This window comes from Hemicordylus capensis, chromosome 1 (genome assembly GCF_027244095.1).
Source record: "Hemicordylus capensis ecotype Gifberg chromosome 1, rHemCap1.1.pri, whole genome shotgun sequence".
In the NCBI taxonomy this organism is placed as follows: domain Eukaryota; kingdom Metazoa; phylum Chordata; class Lepidosauria; order Squamata; family Cordylidae; genus Hemicordylus; species Hemicordylus capensis.
The window spans coordinates 63,389,325-63,410,452 of NC_069657.1; the positions used below are offsets into that span (position 1 = coordinate 63,389,325).

At 40.4% G+C, this 21,128-nt stretch overlaps 1 protein-coding gene across 6 annotated transcripts in view; it reads right to left on the reverse strand.

Annotated features, from left to right (window-relative positions):
* The window catches only part of DPH6 (diphthamine biosynthesis 6), a 370,426-nt gene that overhangs the window by 58,744 nt on the left and 290,554 nt on the right, over window positions 1–21,128 (reverse strand). For all 6 annotated transcript variants that reach the window (XM_053286588.1, XM_053286584.1, XM_053286586.1 and 3 more), the window contains one exon: window positions 381–786. In XM_053286588.1, coding sequence (XP_053142563.1) covers window positions 381–786 — 406 coding nt within the window. The remainder of the gene's footprint in view (window positions 1–380; window positions 787–21,128) is intronic.

Genomic DNA, 21,128 nt, shown 5'->3' on the forward strand with positions numbered 1-21,128 from the left:
ATTCTTTAAATAGGATGATGTTGTTGTTGTTATTCATTTAATTCATTTATATACCGCCCAAAACGTAAGTTCTCTGGGCGGTTTACAGGACAATAAAAGATTAAAACATTTCAACAATTAAAATTAAAAAGTTAAAATTATTAAAACACAATTAAAACAGTATATAATTAATTGTTGGGGGTGATGCGGTTTTATAGCACATGAAAAGGGGCAAAATTCCCCTCACACGTGACTAGTAACATGCCTAGAATGTGTCATGTTCTTTAGTGATGCTGGGGCTGGCGCTGTCTCTCCACGGCCCCAATTTTCTCCTGTGTAGAGGGCCGTGTTCATCTGAATCAGCCCCTAGAAAATAATAAATGAATTAAACAATGCCTTACCTGCTTGCAGTGCTTCCCTTTCAATAATATTCTTCCGATAGAATGTTCTAAAAGCCAAAGGAGTCATGTCATCATCTTCTGATATCTTCTCAGCTGCTTGCTTAAACAATTCCACCATGTCATGCATTACTCTGTCTAAATTGACTGTAGATGTTGATAGTGAAGTCATGCTCAGGGATATGACAATAGCTGTACCACAAGCTGGATGGGACTGCACAGCTTCACATTTAATTTGACAGTACTCCAACGACCTCATTAACACAAGCTTCTGCCTTTGCTGTTGCTCATCTACTACTGCAATGACATGCCATTCAATGGATGCAGCTCTGGGAAGGGAAGGTACCACAATCACAGCTAGCTCTCCACACACTGTAGGTACATCACTATGTATGTCTTCATCTTTTACCTAGGATTTAAACAGAATATTTTGCATATTAGAAACCTTTAGATTAAAAATGTTTTTATATGCAGAGAAAGAACTAATCATTTACTTTTTATATGCTTCTTATATGCAGAGAAAGTGCTCAATAATTTAAGTCAACTAGACAACTACAAAGTTGTCATGAAGAAACTGCAGGTATATAGACCATGAAGCATCACCAAAACATATATTTTAATAAAACTATTTTTAAAAAACCTTCGGTAAAACATAGAATCAAGGTGTTTAACATTTTCACTTGTGCTCTAAAAAGCATGGAAATTATCAATTAAGGTGGAACCTTAGCTTCTGCACCATGTAAGTATAAAGATTTTGCAAGGTTTTGTATATTTTGCTGCTTTTACAAATTAGGCTCCATCCCACATTTTGTCTTGATCTTTCAGTCTGATATTAGGCTGGGGAGAGATGTATCCAGGGAGGAAGTCAACAGTCCTTCCCCAATCACTTGCTAGAGATGCACCGAATGTATTTCTGCCCAATGCACAGTGCTTCCTCCAAATTCCACCTACTATAGTAAATATGCAGACAGAAATTCAACAAATACAGCTTCATCACCTTCCTCCAGTGAACCTTTCTCTTCTCTCAATTCACACCAATAGTAATGCAGATGTTTTCTCAAATATAAACCTGAATTTTTGCTATTTTTCCTTTACATTAAAAAAAGAAGGTAAAACAGTTTTTCTTGGCCAAATAAAGGTCACCACCATGTGAAATGAGCCTTTAAGTGCTCAATTTCTAAACTGCTCTGTCTCAGGCGTTTCTCAACTGGTTTGCATGAAGTTTGGAGGGTTGTTCTGTGCCAATTTTCAGGGACACTGTGGATGGTTTGGATTTCTTGAACGATGGAATTTTCTGGGCTTATAATGGTGAAATGCATTTTTTATATCTCACCTTAAATATCATGCCTGTATAATAATATGACAAAACTAGTTTTCTAAAGAATAAAAGACAGCAGATAACAAGTTATGTAATTCATTATGTGTGTACAGAATATTTAACATTTCACAGAGTACCACTTCAAGAACAATGAAAAATCTAATGATGTTAAACTGTATAAAATAAACAGCTTTAAATTTATATAAGAAAAAACTTATAAAGCTGTGCAACGGTTTCTCAGAAATACTTAGTACATCAAACTATGAAGCAGGAAGATTATATAAATGCAATGATCCAAGAATTTTGTGACATGCTTCTATATTTATTCCCAAGAAGTTCATATATGAGTATTAAAGAAACATTTATGTGATATATATAATGTACATTTTAGAATTATACGTGCCTTGGGGAAAACTGGGTAGCTAGTTCCATTACCACATAACGGAATGGATACTATATATTTTTAAGAGGAAATATTCATCCAGCAAATGAACTGTCCATCATAAATTCAAATAGTACACTTATCCTACTGATGTTCATGGCACTTACTACTGCACTGAAGTAGTATGAGGAAATTTTCTACATTTTTTCCATGACACCTTATTCCAGGTGTTCTTCCCCAAATCTCTTAGAAATAAGGAAGGCCAACATGAGTGGTTCAGATAAATATTTGCAACTATGGTATCACAAACGGTATACAATAACTATGTTGTGAAAATAACCCCTCAAAAAGGGGTAGAAATCAAAAGTGATAATTCCAGTGGCTGACATCCAGACAAACACTGCACATGAAATGTTTCACACAAGCAGTGGGAGAGAGAAGATTTTCACCAATCTATATTTTGAGGAAGAACAATGGGCTATAGAGGGAAAGCGAGATGGGTGAAAAATCAACTCTCTACCTATGTGCACATGAAATTTTTTTGGGGGTATACAACATCAGTCTGGATGACAGCCACTATTAACATAACATAAGATTAAATATAAATGCTTAATGTGTTATGAGGGGTTCCTTTGGATCCCCCTTTGGGACCCTGTAGGTTAGGTTATAAAACAGGCAGAGAATTTCTCAGAGAATCACAAGCACAGTCTTAAAATCCAAATAAAAAAATTTATTTATTGAATACATAGTGAGGCTTGGACAAGTTAAAATGTACAGGTATTTCCACATTATGCAGAACATGCATGAAGGACATGTGTCTGGCTACTAATACTTGACCTCTATTATATTGGTTACTGGAATATCTATGCTATATTAAAGAGTGGGGGGAAGGAAGAGGATGGAAAGAGAAGCAGAGTGCAAAGAGAAAGAAACCTGACCAAGCTTGGGAAGAGAGAGACAAGGCTGGGTTGGTCTGAAAGACCAGAGAGGGCAGCGGAGAGAAGAGAAGAGAAGAGAAGAGAAGAGAAGAGAAGAGAAGAGAAGAGAAGAGAAGAGAAGAGTCGCAAGTGAGTTTGGGGCGTGAGAGTAGATTGAGGCAGTCCAGAGGACTGAAGAAGGTAGCAGAGGAGAGAAGGAAAGAGTTCCAAATAAGTTTGGGTAAAGAGAATGGGTCGAGCTGATCCAGAGATCCAGCAAGAGAAGAGGAGTGGGAAGGAAAAGGAAGCAAGGAAGAGTGAGGACAATCAGCTTCATTCTATGGAGTGGGAAAGAAAAGCAAGTAGGCAAGAGTGAGGATGGTCAGCTTCATGCTAGTCAACCCAAGAGCCAACGTGGTGTAGTGGTTAGAGTGCTGGATTGGTGAGACCTGAGTTAAAATCCCCATTCAGCCATGAAACTAGCTGGGTGACTCTGGGCCAGTCACTCCTCTCTCAGCCTAACCTACTTCACAGGGTTGTTGTGAAAGAGAAACTCAAGTACGTAGTACACCGCTCTGGGCTCCTTGGAGGAAGAGCGGGATATAAATGTAATAATAATAATAATAATAATAATAACAACAACAGTAACAACAACAACAACAACAACCCTCTGGTGATGGAGCAAACTCCAGGGTGAGGTTATACAAATGGAGGAAGGTTGCTGGAAACCTGGACATGGCAACAGTCCCTGTGTTGCCAAGGGGTCACTGATGGAAAAATGAAAGACTGTATCAGTACTATGGGCAACTGAACAACCAGGGGCAATAGATTGGGAAGCATGTGGCTAGAGTCATCTGAACAGAACAGGACACCTCACGGATACCCTTGACTGGTAAAAATTGGCCAAAATTCACTTTAACTTGGGTGGTAAAAGTCCAGGTAGAGCCTTTTGACTGTGGCTTGGCTTCTCATAAGACAACAGTCTGCGAACAATCAGTTCTGCATGCCAGTTTGTCCTCCTATTGGCAGATTGTGCCTGTCATAAGTCCTACAGTCTTGGGCTGATTTTTGGATTGGGGTACATTCAGGGACTCTCTTTTTAACTTAAGGGGAGGAGTTGACTGCCTTCCTCACTTTATGTAGTAAAAGACAGTAGTTGTTGTTTTTAAACACCTTCTAGTGTTGCCAGACACTATTTCGGGGAAGCAAAGAGAGCACCCCTCTATGCAATTGGAACTGTGGGCTCAGAGTCTACATTTTGGATAGCCAGTTCATGGGATCATGAACTCTTCATCTGCCCGAATTTGGCAAAGACTCACAGCTGGTCACCTGACATGAGCAAAACATGGGACAATGTGCCCCAAGGTCATAATAGCTAAGCATCCCCAACCTTTCTCTCTATGTCTATCAGAAGAGAAGGCGATCAATCAGCAAACAGACCTAACTTAAAGGTACACTGCAAGGGAAGAAAATACTCCCGTTTTGCAAGAAAGTTAGTATTGCTAGCACTCTTTGCAGCAATCCAGATAAGAACAGGATTTTCCAACCTGCAGTCAACAGCTTACTTGGCTGTCAATGACCATTAAAATCTCAAATTGTATATCCTTGCACCTGGAGTGGCAACTCCATCTCAAAATAAGTCTTAAGTCCAGCTATTTATATCTACATGTACACTTCCACAAACTACTCTTGCCACACCCAAGACTGACTAATTTATGCAACTATGAACTTCATTGTTCTACCCAGGTTTTTGCTCCTCCAGGGAGGGAGCAAGGCTTAGGAATTGCCTCCGGGCACGTTTTTGTGTATATGTACCCCTGGTCAAGCCACATGGCCTCGGAATCTTTATGGTGCTTTACCCTGCTGGTTCTCAAGCATGTGAATGGTAGCCCTTCACTCTTTGCCCTTTCTTCTCCCCACCATTCTGTCTTTTTCCTGAGAGAAGACCTGCAAGTGCACCAAACACACCACTGGACTTAGGCAAAACTAACCTCTTGCCTCTCTAAGTCTCCTCATTCTCCCTTCTCTGCTTTCCCTCCCCACTTTCCATGGCAAACCTCATGCCAGGCTTTGGTCTAACCACCTTGATTGATTAAGTACTGTCAAGTTGGTGTCGACTCTTAGTAACAACATAGATAATCTCCAGGACGATCTGTCTTCAACTTGGCCTTTCAGGTCTCTCAGTGGTGCATTCATTGCTGTCATAATCAAGTCCATCCACCTTGCTACTGGTTGTCCTCTTCTCCTTTCTGCCCAAACAGGAAGCACCTTAGCCAAGGCAATTGATTCCTACTTAAGACTTTAAGCTAAATTATCACCAGCTATATTCTTGCTTAGAATATTAGTTAGGAGTTGTTGCCTTACCTAATCAAACTTTTGCCTTCCTGTACCCCTTTTTATCATTAAACTGCATTTCCACCTCCTCATCCTTTTCCAAAATGCAAAACTTGTTCAAATTGATACTGAAGCCAAACTTCTCCCTCTAGCTGAGCTGATTCTCCACGCTAAACTGAACGAATAGTTGATACTGAAGCCAAACTTCTCCCTCTAGCTGAGCTGATTCTCCACGCTAAACTGAACGAATAGTCTAGTCAGCACTCCAGGACAGTTCTGATAACACTAGCCTAGCTAGCTGGTGCTTCAAGTGCACACACATGCATGTACATGCACACACACACATACCCAGGATGGGAAGGCGGAATTGGGAATGAAAAACAGAAAGCTTCCAGGAACAGCAGAAGGATAAGGTTCTCTCTATAGTCACATGTCTAAGGTGAAGCCAGATTCTCAGCAGAGAAAAATGGGATGCAGTGATGGCAAAGCAGAGGGGCTAACAGCCTTCCTGATGTGCTCCAAAGACTGTGCAAATTGCGGGGTGGGTGGGTTGTCCAGTGATTTTATAGAGAAATAGACACTGGTGCCTTTAAAGGTTAAATATTAATGGGGATCTTCAATGGAAAACAACAGAACAATTGATTCAAAGGTGCTAGACTGGAAGATGGGATTATCTAGGAAGATTTTAGATGCTTGTTGACTCTAAGGCTTAGGCAGATCCAATAAGAAATGTTGAGTTATTTTAACATCTCGGTGAGAAATGCAGCTACTGGAAAACAAGCAAAGTCATGGATGCCTGGTCTGGGAGTCTCAGGAATGCCTAAGAGTGGTTATGCAGAACATCTGTTTCAGGGTGCCAGGGAGCCTTGTGTCAATTCCTAAGGGGATAGGATGTAATGCTTCCTTCCCTGTCTGACTTCCTAGGCTGCTCTTAGCTTCAGTGCTGAACACTGTTCGTCTCCTGAACTTTCTCCCTCAGGTCAAGCCAGATTAGGGACCTCTGTAGGAGTGCCAAAATGGGGTGTACAGACAGTCCTATTTCTGGACTCTGAAATAAATTTTTAGATCTCCTGCATGATGTTAGTCTGGTTGTCAGCCATTATTCAGCATGTGCAACATTACCCTGGATGCTGGCCCCATTTTTAATGCTCCTTTGCATATAGAAAATTGTCTGCAAGTAACAACAAACTGCCCCCAGACACATTAGGCAGTTGGGTTCTAGACCAGCATTCTTCTTTCTGTGCCAGTTTTCTACTTAGAGGAAGTCTGTGGAACAGGGGAGCATCTAAAACTGTGACCCAACCTGCAGTCTGAAGTAGTAAGGCCTACTTAATTACCTCAGAAACCCACCATTTGATTCCCACCTTATTCTTCTGCATGAATAGACTAGGACTAATAAATATTAAATTATCGTTATTAAACTATATTCTAAACCAGGCATCCCCAAACTGCGGCCCTCCAGATGTTACTGAACTACAACTCCCAGCATCCCTAGACACAATTTTTTTGTGGCTGGGTATGCTGGAAGTTGTAGTTCAGCAACATCTGGAGGGCCACAGTTTGGGGATGCCTGTTCTAAACCCATTGAGAAAAGTCTGTCATTTTCCACAGATCCTCACAAACAAATAATTATAATAAAGCAGCACTTCAGTGCAAAGGCACTCCTAAAGCATACTAAAATAATGATTATTTTTCTTCTGTTCTAGAGTAACATGAGTTTTCTGAGAAGAAATTGAATAAAATATTTTCCTGAAATGATCCAGGAACATAATCTGTCAGAAAAGTTCTATGCAAGCCTCAATGAGAGAACACATCTGTACATATGCTTCACAGTCATAAACTATGTTTCCAGCATCAATGACTGCATTTATGGAAAGGAGTAAAAATTCACATGAAGATCTTCAGAATATAACCAGCACTTTTACTTACATCTTGTGAACAACTAAGCCTTTGTTTAAAAATGCATTATACACTCTATCAACATTTCTGTTTTTAAAATTTATGTCTTACTAACTTTTCCCTTTGTTTTGCCTTGCTAAAGAGAGGCCACATGCTAAACAGTGCTGGTATTAGTGACTTATGCTTTCTTTGCCTGTGTGTGTATTGGTAACAACTTTTTGTATACCAATTTGCTTACACTGCATTTCACAATAGTAAATACTGTACATTGTCTGACCTCTGAATGGAAAAATAATTACAAGTTAAAACAGTAATTTTACCTGAGGTCGATAAGGCCATAACACTCACTCTGCTTTCAATTCACATGCTCAATTTTCACCCACTCTCGACTTCGAAAGGAAGGAATAATGACACGTTGCAGGCACTTTATTTCAAAATTCACTCACAAAGTTATTGACAAGCATTTTTTCCACAGAAAAGTCTCTGCTGCTTGACCCTCATGAGCTGTTTACATGAAAAATGCACTCACATCTTGATTAACGATAGTGAAGTCTAATTCTACACCAAAACTTGTAGCAATTTCTTTAGTATGTCTGAGTTTGATATGGGAACAAAAATAGGGATAATTTGCCTCAAATTGCAGTCACTTCAGTCATAATAAAATCTCGCTGAGTACTGTTTGCTTTCAGTACTTTCATTAGGTAAGCTGGGGCTGTTATTAAGGTACCAACACATAAATGTTATATTAGCACTTAACAGTAGCACAGTATTCTCCCTCCAGGAGATGAATTCTAACCTTGTCAATATAATTCTGCTCCCAGTGCTGCAAAACAGTCTGAAAAGATGAATACTGGAGCTTTACGGTGGAGAAAAAAAGTCATGCTCATTCAGGCTTAAAGGCCACTTGGTTGGCCCAAGGTGCTGAGGTACTGTTTAGAAAATAAGTCTAAAGAAACTGTCTCAGGTCAAGTCAAGCATTGAGACAAAACTTTCCTACTTTCTTGTACTTGTCTTAGGTTGTTAAATCAATTACTTTATGTTTCTGTTTGCCTTGAACTGCCATTTAGAATATGGGAAGAAATAGAAGAGAATTAGGCCAAGGCAAAAGTACAATTTCAAACTCAACAAATGATAATCATTTCAAGTGAAAGACCGTGAGCCATGCACCCACATATTCATGTTAACTCACATTTTATAGAGACCTCGACCTTTAAATGTATGGGACTGTATGATGGAAGTTACAGAGATGAAGCATTTTTTCCAGTGTTGCAGAAACTCTTAGTCAAATCATTTTTAAGAGATAAGTCATCCTTTCAGGACTGAGAAATTCTGCCAGTCTGAAATTATTCCCAGTAGCCCACCTGTTACAAATTCCTTACTTCCTTTTATAACTGAATTAACTTGGCCTCAATACATCAGTGATTCAAATCATTCCTTAGAATTATGGCACTCAAGAAGTATTAGATGAATGCTATCAAGATGTTAATATCAGGACTACCAAGCCTGAGAGCTGTAAACATGATGCTCTTGAAAAGATTGTGATGGGTGGCTGCTTGCCATTTCCCCAAACCCATCCCCTATGGAGTTCCTTGGAATTCCAACGATTCCCTCTTCTGTTATGAACCACTGCGTGGCTTTCAATCACCCAGCAATGCTGCTGAGCAAGAGAGCAGTATCAGTTCCGCTGACTCTTGTGTGATCACACATTGCACACAGCTTTCATTATTCCTAATGGAAGTAGGATGCAACTGTGATCATGAAAGAGTCAGCAGTACCAATGGGTCCCTCTTGCGCAGCAAAGTCAATATGTGATGTAGAGCCACGCAGTGGTTTGGATGGATCCACAATGCTCATATTACACTGTAGGACATGTCAATGACTGAATAAAATATCCATAGATTTGGATTTTGAAGGCATCAATCACTGCTGCTGATTTTGTTCTATGATTTTATGAATTTAACTTAAATTTTTTGTGTGCCCTGCCCTGATATTGCTGATGAGGAATGCTATGGCGGACTGAAGCTAAATTCAGCTTAAACAGAGCTAATGATAACTGGCAGGGCCTGCAACCTAAAATAAAGAGGTTTCACCTTCTCCATCTATAGTAATTCAGGTCTGCAGCTGTGGAAATGCTCCCAGGTACATCTACATTGCAGCTGTGGAAATGCTCTCAGGTACATCTTATCAGGTTGCAAGACTGATAAGAAGTAAATCCATCTTCATTGGTTGAGTAGGCTTCAACTCTATCTTGTGGACAGGGGTTGCAGATAATAAAAAGTGTGAAGGGTCTGAAACAACTTTTCCATGGAGGTCCACCAAAGCTTGGATAGGAATATTGCAGAGCTGATTTAGTCTGACTTTGCTGTATATGAAATCTTGATATATGTGAACTCCAGTGCTTTCATATGGCAAAGAGTAGCCATAGGGTATATAAGAGAACGTCATCTTTGCTATTTATTTATTTATTTAATTTTTCTTTGAATATGACAGTATAAGGGCGATGAAATATGCATTACCACACTTCAAAGCTTTTTTCAATGACCTTTAATGCACAATTGAAAGTTAAAAGTCTAAAAGTTTAAAAAATGAACTTTTTAGTTTTTTTTAAATAGGACTAATGCCCAGCAGATTTATAAACAAATCCACAGAATCAAGTTTTGGTGAGTGATGTATTTACAGCTTGCTTCTCTTTATCATAATAAGAGTCTGGTTGAAACTTTGGTCATCCTAATATGGGATGCCATTATTTTAAAACTGGACACTTAATAGTATGAATGATAGCTGGGAAAGCATTTTATTTCATATTACTTAACAGTATGAAGCTCTGTCCTACCATCACAAAAGCTTCTCACACCACAACCAGCAATTTCACAGATTGATTCTTTAGTACTTCCAGATTATTTAATACATACATATTGGCTCTTTAGTACTTCTTAAAGTGGCTAGTAAGTTCTGGTTTCACACTGTAAGCCTTGATTGCTTCAGGCTAGAAATATTGCTCCCCCACCCAGAGGCGTAACTATAGGGGGGGCAGGGGGGGCACGTGCCCCGGGCGCCATCTTTTCTGGTCACATGGGGGGCACCGCCATGACCAAATTTTTTTAATTTTTTAAATTTTTTTTTGTTAATACAAATGTTTCCTGCTCAGTGCAGCAGCGCTGCAGCAGTCAAGGGAGCGCGTCGGTGCCCCCTTCCCCACGAGCGGTCCCTTCCGCGCCGCCTGCGCCCCCCCCCATTGCTTTGCTGGCGCCTGGTGGCCAGTCAGTGGCCTGGCTTGGCAGCGGCGGGCGCTTGTGAGGAAAAACCTAAGTATAATGTAGTATGTTGGGGGGGGTGGCGGGGTGGCGCGCGGGGGGGGGGGGGTGCCATTTCAGTGCTTGCCCCGGGCACCGTTTTCCCTAGTTACGCCTCTGCCCCCACCCCATTAAAACTGTGTTCTCAACAAACCTTGTGCCATGTATTTGTGCCCTTCCCTTGAACAATCAAAAATATATGTATATCAGTTTTGAGATTATGAAGCCTTGCAGCCTGGAAACCAGGGAAATAGGAGCCTAGCACTGAAAAGAGACTTCAGTTTTTCCATCTTTCCCTAGTTATCAGAGATATGGTATTTTTCAATTGCTTTGTCTGTCTATAAATATGTGTTCAAGTAACAGTGGTGTGAAGTGAAGTGAAATGCTAGCTTTATTCCTTTTTCTCATTTGTTGCTTTGCCTGGATTACACAATTGGTACAGAGAGACTGTTCCCATGACAAACCTGCTTTTAGCCAACCATTATCCTCCACCTCATTCCTCCCGCTTTCCAGCTTTATGGCTGTTCAGTCTTGTTCCTCTGTATATAATGGCAGATTCATCTGTCCTTTGAAATCCCACAGCAATGTTAGATAATATGCTCAATTATTTAAAAGAAAAAGTCCAAATTGCACCACCAGCTAAACTCACCATAGAACTTTACTCATGGATACAGAATAGCCTTATTTCAAACAGTGTCAATGTACATCACTTAGCCTGAGTATGTTTTAATCCTTAAGGAAACAAATCCACTCAAAATGGGGAAGGAAAGAAAAAACAAAACATCTGGTCTTAAGGAGAATAGAAATGGTTTTCTATTTCCAATCACTATTTTTTTTTACTGTAAACTTGGAAACAGCATAAATAATTACATAATAAAACAGGTTATAGAAAATCTGCTGTCAAACTTATAAAGCAGATCAAATGAGAAAAATGCTTTGCTTTCTTCATCTTAATTTGAAAACACTAGGCAAGTTAAGTGTTTCTGAAACTTTTGCTATTCTGATGGGCTGTATACCAGAGAAAATCCTTATTGAAGTCATCAGAAGCAGTAAATAGCTAGTGCCAGAAATACTGCTCTGCAAATTCACACCTGGAATTTGAACGAGAAATCTGTGTTGTAAACTTAGTTTCTTTTTACTTTGACAAAATGGCACCTGATTTTCAGAACTACCTAACTTGAGAACTATTTTAAAATTGAGATTTAGTCATTTTATATTTTGTAAATAATGCGTAGAAGTTGTTGGATAATGTATTCTTTCATGTTGCTCACAATACGAGCTGTGCAGATGTTAATATCAGGCAGATTCATACAATGAAATACCCAAGAGATTTGTATGGTCCATTGATATAGATGTGAAAAAGCTCAGTTCTCTTCCTTTTCTAAGAAACTTTGACTTTTTATTTCTCTTCCGTTTTCCTAGTGGAATCTCCACTTTCAGTGACAAACCTATTGTTGGTAGGGTACTTTGTTCTGAAGCTTAATTCAGTGAACTCTTGTGTTATGCAGGGAGTGTGAGGGAACTTTAAAATGTATAATTTATAGGCTCATTAATCCTGCCACCACCATAATCAAAACTGCCACTGAATATTTTCAAAAACTACAACTCCTTAAGGTAACATTATCTTGCCTTTCCATGATCCGATCTGTTCTTTGTAGATTGAGCAGTTCAGTAGTAGTTATCTTTTGGTCTCTTCCAAATTAAATATAAAGATAAAACTGTTTCAAGTTTGTTAAACTCTGATCAAAAGAAGGGGAGGGGGGAATCTATTTCTTGGATAGCAAGTGAAGTAGACAGGTAATCAGCTGAACAAGTATCTAGTTGTGGGAAAGTAGTTTAACAATAGAATTGTTAGCTTTTAGCTGCTTGGGCAAAAAGCTGCCAGGAAAGTCTTTGGAAGTCCAAAATGTCCACTATTGCTTCCCACAAGAAGGTTTGAACAGGGGTGGCTTGTGAACTCTCCTCCGGGGGTGGGGTGGAGGGTGGCTTCTTTAAGGTAAACGGAGCGGGTGCTCTGTGCCGCCCAGCAGCCCCCGTGGCGAGGAATCGCCTCCGCCACTCACCTGGCTGCTGGCGGGGGCTCACCTCCGCGGGAGCCAGGTGAGTGGCGAAAGCGATTTCCTGCCGTGGGGGCTGCTGGGCGGCACGGAGCACCGGCTCCGTTTACTTTAAAGAAGCTGCCCGCCACCCCCCTGGAGAGTTCACGAGCCGCCCCTGGGTTTGAAGCTGTCCCTGACCCCATGTCATTGCAAACACCCCACCACCATCCAACAGTGGGGAACATTTCCTGATTTTAATTATCGCTGCACCTGAAGAACTATACAAATAGATAGTCACTACAGAGAAAAACTGAGTGGCCTGCATGTAGTGGCCATTTCTTAAATGGCCTCCTTTTTACACTATGCTGGTGACACAGTGACTGCTGCAGCGTGGTACCTTTATGCACTATCAGGTTAGCATAAAAAGCCCTGGGCCATGTGAGATAAGCCCATCTGGCTGCTGTTTTCCACAGCGACATCTCAATTCCCATAAACTGAGGCATTGCTGGTATGGAAATAAGCCATAGGGTGGGCTGCTCTTTCATGGTCTTCAAATAGCTGTTGAAACAACCACACCATTGGTTCAATGTGAAAAGGGAAGTTTTTCAGAAGAGTTAAATGAAATCTGGGAATTCTTAGTCATAACATATTATTCAACATATTAGATAAAATGCTAACCATCTAAACACATCAAAACAGCAATTGCAGCAAGGAAATTTGTAGCTTATGAAGCTATGGGGGAAAGTGCAAACTATGTTTTTGTAAAACTATGTGAAATATCTTGGGCATAAATTAACAGAACTGAAAACTTGTGGAGGAAGAGATTCTGAGGAATTTATTTTATGTATTTATTTATTTAACTAACACATTTGTATACCACCCAAAATGCAAGTCTCTGGGAGGTTTACAACAAAACAATTAAAACAACAGATAAAACTATCAAAACATTACAATTAAAATTTAAAATGTGAGAACTATTAAAAACACAATTAAAAATATATCTAATTAAAAGGCTGGGTGAACAAATGTATATTGACTGCCTTTTTAAAAGTTGTAAGAGATGGGGAGGCTCTTATTTCAGCAGAAAGTGTGTTCCAAAGCCTTGAGGCAGCAACACAGAAGGCCCATCCCTGGGTAGTCATCAGGCGAGTCGGTGGCAACTGCACTCGAACCTCTCCAGATGATCTGAATAGGCAATAGGGCTCATGATGAAGAAGACGTTCTCTTAAATACCCAGGGCCCAAGCCGTTTAGGGCTTTATAGGTTATAACCAAAACCTTGTATTTTGCCTGGAAACTTAATGGCATCTAGTGTAGATCTTTTAAGATAGGAGTGATATGGTCTCTCCGAGATGACCCAGAGAAACCTGGCTGCTGCATTCTGAACCAACTGCAGTTTCCAGACTACGTACAAAGGCAGCCCCACATAGAGCGCATTGCTGTAATCAAGTCTGGAGGTGACCAGCAGATGTACTACTGTTCTGAGGTTATTTATCTCAAGAAATGGACGCAGCTGGCGTATCAGCCGAAGCTGATAAAAGACACCTCTGGCAACTGTCTCAACCTGGGACACCAGGGAGAGGTTTGTGTCCAGAAGCACCTCCAGACTGCATACCTGTTCCTTCTGAGGAAGTGTGACCTCATCCAGAACTAGCAGATCAAAATCATTTCCCATGTTCTGACCTTGCACAATAAGTACCTCTGTCTTATCTGGATTCAGCCTCAGCTTGTTACCTCTCATCCAGCCCATCTCTGCCTCCAGACAGGCATTTAGGGAGGTTATGCCTTCTCCTGATGATATTGACATAGAGAAAAAGATTTGGCTGTCATCAGCATACTGATAACACCCTGCACCAAATCTCCTGATGATCTTTTCCAGTGGTTTCTTGAAGATGTTAAACAACACTGGAGACAATATGGAGCCCTGAGGGACACCATACCAAAGCTCAGTTTTTGAAGAACAACAGTCCCCGAGGGACACCATCAGGAATCTGCCTGAGAAGAGTGGAACCACTGCAAAGCAGTGCCTCCCACCGCCAACCTCCTCAGACGCTTCAGAAGGATACTATGGTTGATAGTATCAAAAGCTGCCGAGAGGTCCAAAAGGACCAACAGAGTCACACTTCCTCTGTCAGTTCCCAACTGGTGATCATCCATCAGGCTGACCAAGGCAGTCTCCACTCCATAGCCCACCCAAAACCCGGTCTGAAACGGGTCTAGATAATCAGCTTCCTCCAAGACTGTCTGGAGTTGGGAGGCTACCACCCTCTCAACCTTGCGCAAGCACGGAAGGCCTGTAGTTGCTCAACTCTGAGGAATCCAAGACAGGCTTCTTCAGAACTGGTCTAATAATTGGCTCCTCAAGGCAAGGAGGCATCCTGCCCTTCCTCAGAGAAGCATTTATGATCTCTACTAGGCCTTCTACAACTCTAGCACCTATTGAATTTCCTGCACCTCAAAGATAGAAGAGTTTTTCTACTTGCATTTATTTCATGTATGTCTGGAATGTTATGCCTCAAGGAAGACTAGCAAGTCAAAATGCATCTGGTAATTCAGCCATTTTTATATAAGCATTTTTGTAATGAAACCTGTATAACAACAATTCAGTCTGTTTGTAAATGGTTCCCCATTATTCTATTATCCTTGCATTAACGAAGCAGTAGATTAATAAGGTAAAACTGATTTAGTTTTATTGATATGCAGCCATTTGCACCATTGCACTAAATAGATGTTTCATATTGTAAGGGATGCTTTAAACAATATGCTGCGACTTGAATAAATATTTTCTATAGCTTTATACTCCAACTCTTCAGTACAACTTAAAATTTGTTTTTGTTACGGTTTGATCCCATGAAATATCTTCTCTTGTGATTCCAAGATATAGCTTTCATTCCACTGGATTCCAAGATAGCTTTCATTCCACTGGATTCCATTCCAGTGGAGATAGCTTTACTCCAAAATAGGTAATATTTTTACACTGCAAGCTAGGATGTAGCTCTTTCCAACGACAACCTGCTAAATTCCAGCTACTCCTGCCTAGACAAGATAGCAGGTCTCTAATTTTCAAGAGAAAATATTTTACTCAATCCTGCTAGCAGGTGAATGAAATAATGGCAGAGATATCATAAACTGTTATACAAGCTGACTTAGAAGAGATTATGATATTCCCCCGTTCTAAATGGAATATATATTTTTACTGTTCTCATATACAGAACTTTAAAGTAACGTTCTAAAAATGTATTTAAAATACTGCACTGTCATGGAAACAGAATTATTGGTTTCGGGGTTTGTTTTTTTAGACACAGTGCCATATATAGATATACAGGTGTATGTGATAGAAAAACCACTGCTGTTCATCCAAATGAGCATATTGTTCCTCCTGCACTCAAATGTAAAGGGAATGCATCCATTACCCCCCATTTCTCTGGAGCCCGAGTGCTTGAACTCTGAAAACACAAGCAGCAAAAGGCAGTCATACTACTCATTATGGCCTATAATCTCCCTTGCTGACAGTCTTACATATTTAAACAGCCCTTCATGCCACGATCCCTTTTAAGTATTCTCAGAGCAACAGAAATAATTTTGGAAGCAAAATATCTAAACAGTAAGCATAATAAAAATGAAACAGGTTAAAGCTTATTAGCAGCAGGGAGCAGATGTGGTAAAACTCTTGCCAGTTCCCCTACATTTCTTCCCCAGCAGGGACTTTCTATCAAGCTGTGAGTTAGTTCTAGAGTATAATGGAAGCTGCTGTTACAGCAATTGCACCTTCCTGTATGCCAGCACTGAGCTAAAAATTCACTTTGATTTTTGATTTCTTTCTTTGTAATCATAATGTTTAAAATATTTCCTGCAGAGCTAAATGTAAAGTCAAGTAGAATATGCCAGCTAAACACAAGGATATGAAAATATGAAATTGATAAGAAAATAATTGCCATATTGAAAGGTTATTTTTCCTTGCCAAACTATAGGTTCCTAAGCCAAGATAAGAATAATGATTAAAGTTAAGATTCCTTGAAATACCTTTCAAACATACATAATTCAATATATCTGTTACAATGTGGAGGAAAAGATAACTATTTAAGGAACAAAGCCATAAATTGATAGCAATATAAAGTGGAAGCAAATCAAGTCTGTCACATGGAATATGATCACAGACTATCAGTCTCTAAGTTTTATTCTGCGCTGTGTCAGAGATAAGCCCTTTTGGAGGGAGACAGCTGAACGGAGTTAAGGGTTTTTAAAAGATCGAATAGGTATAAATGATGAAAACCAGTTGTGAAGGTACACTCAAATGAGGGAAAGAAGTCAGAAAATTTAATCTCCAAAATCTTTTGTGGGTATAAATTATGTTTTACATTATGATTCAGGGTAGAAATCTCAGATATTTGTTAAGAGGCTGTCTTTGAAAGCCTGCTTCACCTTCCAAGTGTTGAATTCATCTCAACTACAGTACTAAGAGCTCCGTTCCTATAATAAAGACTCTATTGTAACCTTAGGCTTCCCATGAAAACTCAGAGTGTAGTTACCATGTGCTAATATGTAGCTATGCATTACCCCAGGACATGAGCATTCAACATACCGCAGGAATCTAAGCTTTCTTTTTTTATATAATGGGGTGGTGGGGGCGGGGAGATCATATGCTCTTACAGTGGCAAAGAAGATGTGACAACATTTTATTCAGAAAATGGTGGTATTTCTGGTAGCATGAAAGAAAGTTGCGCCAGTGCGAGAGAAAGTTTACCCTGAACATCTGGGGAATATTGAAACAAACAAAAACATCAGAATTACAACAACAACAACAGCAACACAGTACCATCTAAAAAGGGGAGTCAATAGCAATTTCCACTAGCAACAACAATGGATGTTTATATTCCACTTTTCAACAAAAGTTCCCAAAGCGGTTTACAGAGATAAAACAAAAAATAATAAAACAGACTGAAGATTAAAAGACCTGAGTATAACAGGCTATATTTTGGTGCTAGATAACGCCCTAAGGACCACAGCAGGTTTTTTGGGGGGAAGGGAAAGATTTCCATAAACAGGGCACCATAGTCCTTTTGCAGTTGCTACCTATTTTTCCTCACAATGTGGGGACAGAAAAGGGCCTCTAAGAATAATCTTAGCATACAGGAAGGGAGACTTTAGATTACTAGTGCAACCAAGCCCAAATAGGTGATTTCGGAAGATGCTGAAAAGGGAATTTCACAGCCCAGCCTCAAAAATTACAAATGTTTATTTCTAAGGTTTAATTTTGTCTGAAATGCCATTTGTAATAATATATTTTTCTTCTTAACCTGTTAAGGATTAAATCATCAGGAGATGTAGGATCACATCACTTTCCCAGATAACTTGATAACTATCATCATTTCAGTCTGGTCTTGGTTCACCAATATCCAGTCCTCAGGTGGAGGGAGTTCAGGATGAAACTCTGCAGAACTTTGCAGGGAAGTTCCTGGAGAGACCACTAGCAATCTCTTATCAGCAGCAGCTTCCTGCCAAGAATGAATTGAAGGACTCAAAAGGAGTGCCAAGAATGCCTGCCAGGTCCAGCAGTTGTGACACAAGCACCCCAGGGTATCCAAGGCTGCTGAAAGAGCTAATAAGCTCAGCAGTTTCCCATGTCAATCTGTAGACCCTGGAAGCCAACATTTTAATTGCTCAATTTTAGGAAATGTAAACTGAGGTCTCTATTAACTGATAACTAACTTATTGCAATGCTGAGTGCAACATACTTCAGTGCTATGATACTTTGTCTTAGTAGTTAACTGAACACCGTTTTTTAAAAAAAACTTAAGATACAATACTCAAAACGAACTAAACTGGTTGCTATTATCATTCACCTACATAAGCACTATGCTATTTGGGGGCAGAGAATAACACTAACTCTACAAGAAACCTAAGGCAGTTATACTTTTTTCTTGATCTTTACAGACACACACACACACACTGAAAAAAAGTAAATCACAACTAGAGATCTAACAAAGAGCTACAAGAATCCACTATACAAGCCAAAAGCATTTATTCTGCTTCATGGATGAAGAAGAAAAACACAGAGTAGTTAAAGCGATTATTCACTGCTGAGCTGGCATACATGTTGCTGGGTCAGTAGCTGGTACTATGTGCTGTGTGAAAGTTTAAAGCAGCATTAAAATAACGCTAGTTCACATTCAAGTCACTGTAAGTACCCAAGCCTGAATGAAGGCAAGACAAAAGGAAAAACAACAAAAGGACCAAAAACACTACTTTGTTTCTCCGAAGTATCCAAAGCCCAATTACTTGAGATTGACTTCCAAGCAGAAGCATTTCAGATCAGGGTGCCTGACATTTAAGAGTGTCAGATATAATGGACACACAAATAATTATACATAAATAGAGGGCATAGACAGACAGTTCTACACACTTATTTGTTTCTCAATCATATTTCTGTACCACGTGACATGTGCATCCTTAAGTGGTAAACAAACATCAAAACAGGATAAAATGATTAAAACAATTATGATTTAAAACCAATTAAAATTAAAAGCCTGAGAAAACAGGTTCATCTTAAGGGTGTTTTTAAAAACAGTCAGAGATGGTGAGGCTCTGATTTTAATAGCATGCATTCCAGACCTCTGGGGCAGCCACAGAGAAGGCCCAATCCTGAGTAGCCAGCACACAAGCCCCTGGTAGCCATAACTGGACCTCCCCACATGATCTTAATAGGTGGGAGGGTTCATGACAAAGGAGATGCTCTCTTAAATACCCTGGACCCAAGCTATCAAGGGCTATATAGGTAATATAGACTAGTATTTCACTCAGAAACACATCGGCAGCCAGTGCATTTTTAAAAAATATTAGTGTTATAGGGTCTCTTCGGGTTACCCTGGAGATCAGTCTGACTGACGCATTCTGCACCAACTAGTTTCTGGACTACGTACAAAGGCAGCCCCACATAGAGTGCATTATAGTAGTCAAGCCTGCAGGTTACCAGCACATGTACCACTGTTTTAAGGTCATTTTCCTTCTGTAACAAGCATACAACACTCCCAAGCTACATACTTGTTCTTTCTTGGGGAGTTTAACCTCATGTAGAACATACAGATCTAAACCCTTTCTTGACGTCAGTCAATACCTCCATCTTATTTGGATTCATTTTCAGTTTGTTATCCCTCATTCAGCCCATTATCATCTTCAGGCAAGCATTATGCCAAATTATGCCATTACCTAATAAAGTAATAGATTTGGGTGTCAACAGCATATTGATAACACCCTGTACAAATCTCTTGATGATCTATCCCAGTAGTTCCAACGTTAAAAAGCATTGGAGACAATATGGAGCCTTGTGGAACTCTGTACATTAACTCCTGCTTTGCAGAGCATCAACAACACCATCTGGAATCTGCTAGATAAATAGGAATGGAACCTCCATAAAACAGTGCTAATCAATGCAAGGCAGCCGTGTACGTGCTCAGTCCGCACACAGACTTCTGGGAGCAGCGGTGCAGCCATGCACAGTCTTTTGGAAAGAGGATGCCAAGCCTGAAAAAGTGGAAGGGTGGTGGAGAAGCAGGTAAGGACCTGCTTAACTGCTTTTTAAATGAACCAATCCCCGTCCCACCCAAGGCTATTCCAAGGCTTTTTGGAACCCTATTGGATCCAATCACCTTCTTGGGTGAGCCTAATAGGTTGGTCCCACCCCTGCAAAGGTGAGTTGCAACTGAAAATTTTACCTTAACCAGATGGTGGTCTGTCCATGACAACAGGGAAATAACAGGAGTCCCCACCCATTGAACACCATCCTGATCAGAGCAAAAGACCAAATCGAGCATGTAACCAGCATCATATGTTGGTCTCAAGTCCACTTGTCATGGCTCATGGATAGGCTCATATTTGTCATGGCTGCAATGAACTCCTGAGCTGCTCTAGACAACTTGGTGAACTCTGAAGTCTCCCACTACCAACAGTCCGGGCAACTGCAGCAGCAATTCTGCAACCAGGTCCATCAGCTCAGTTAGGGACTCTGTTGGGCAACAGAGTGATCAGTACATCAACAGAAGTCGAAGTCTATCCTTGGTCCCTAGGCTTAGGTACACACATTCAATATAGGACAATTGCCTGACATGAATCCTGATAAGCGAGATGGTATTCTTGTATACCACAGCCACACCACCTCCCCACCCACATCCTCTCACCTTCTCCACCACAGAGTATCCCACCGGGAGAAGCTGGGACTAGATTGGACCACTAGCCTCTCCCAACAAGGTCTCTGTAATGCATACCAGGTCGGTTCCTTCTCCCACAACCAAGTCATAAAAGATCTCAGATTTATTTTGGACCAACCTGGAATTCCAAAGTAACAAGGTGAAGTTCTGTGGGTGATATGCACTGCTCCCCAAAATGAAAGAGCTGGCAGGCTAGTGGGAAGGAAAAACAGTTAATAAGTCTCTAGTTTCCCTTCTCCTGTAGTGGCCTGCTGATCTACCAACAGCATATCTCTGTTGGTTCCCCACCACCACTGTAATAGGTCTCCATGGAGTCACCCTATCTCCCCATCTCTGGACAGTCCAAGACACATACCTGCACTAGGC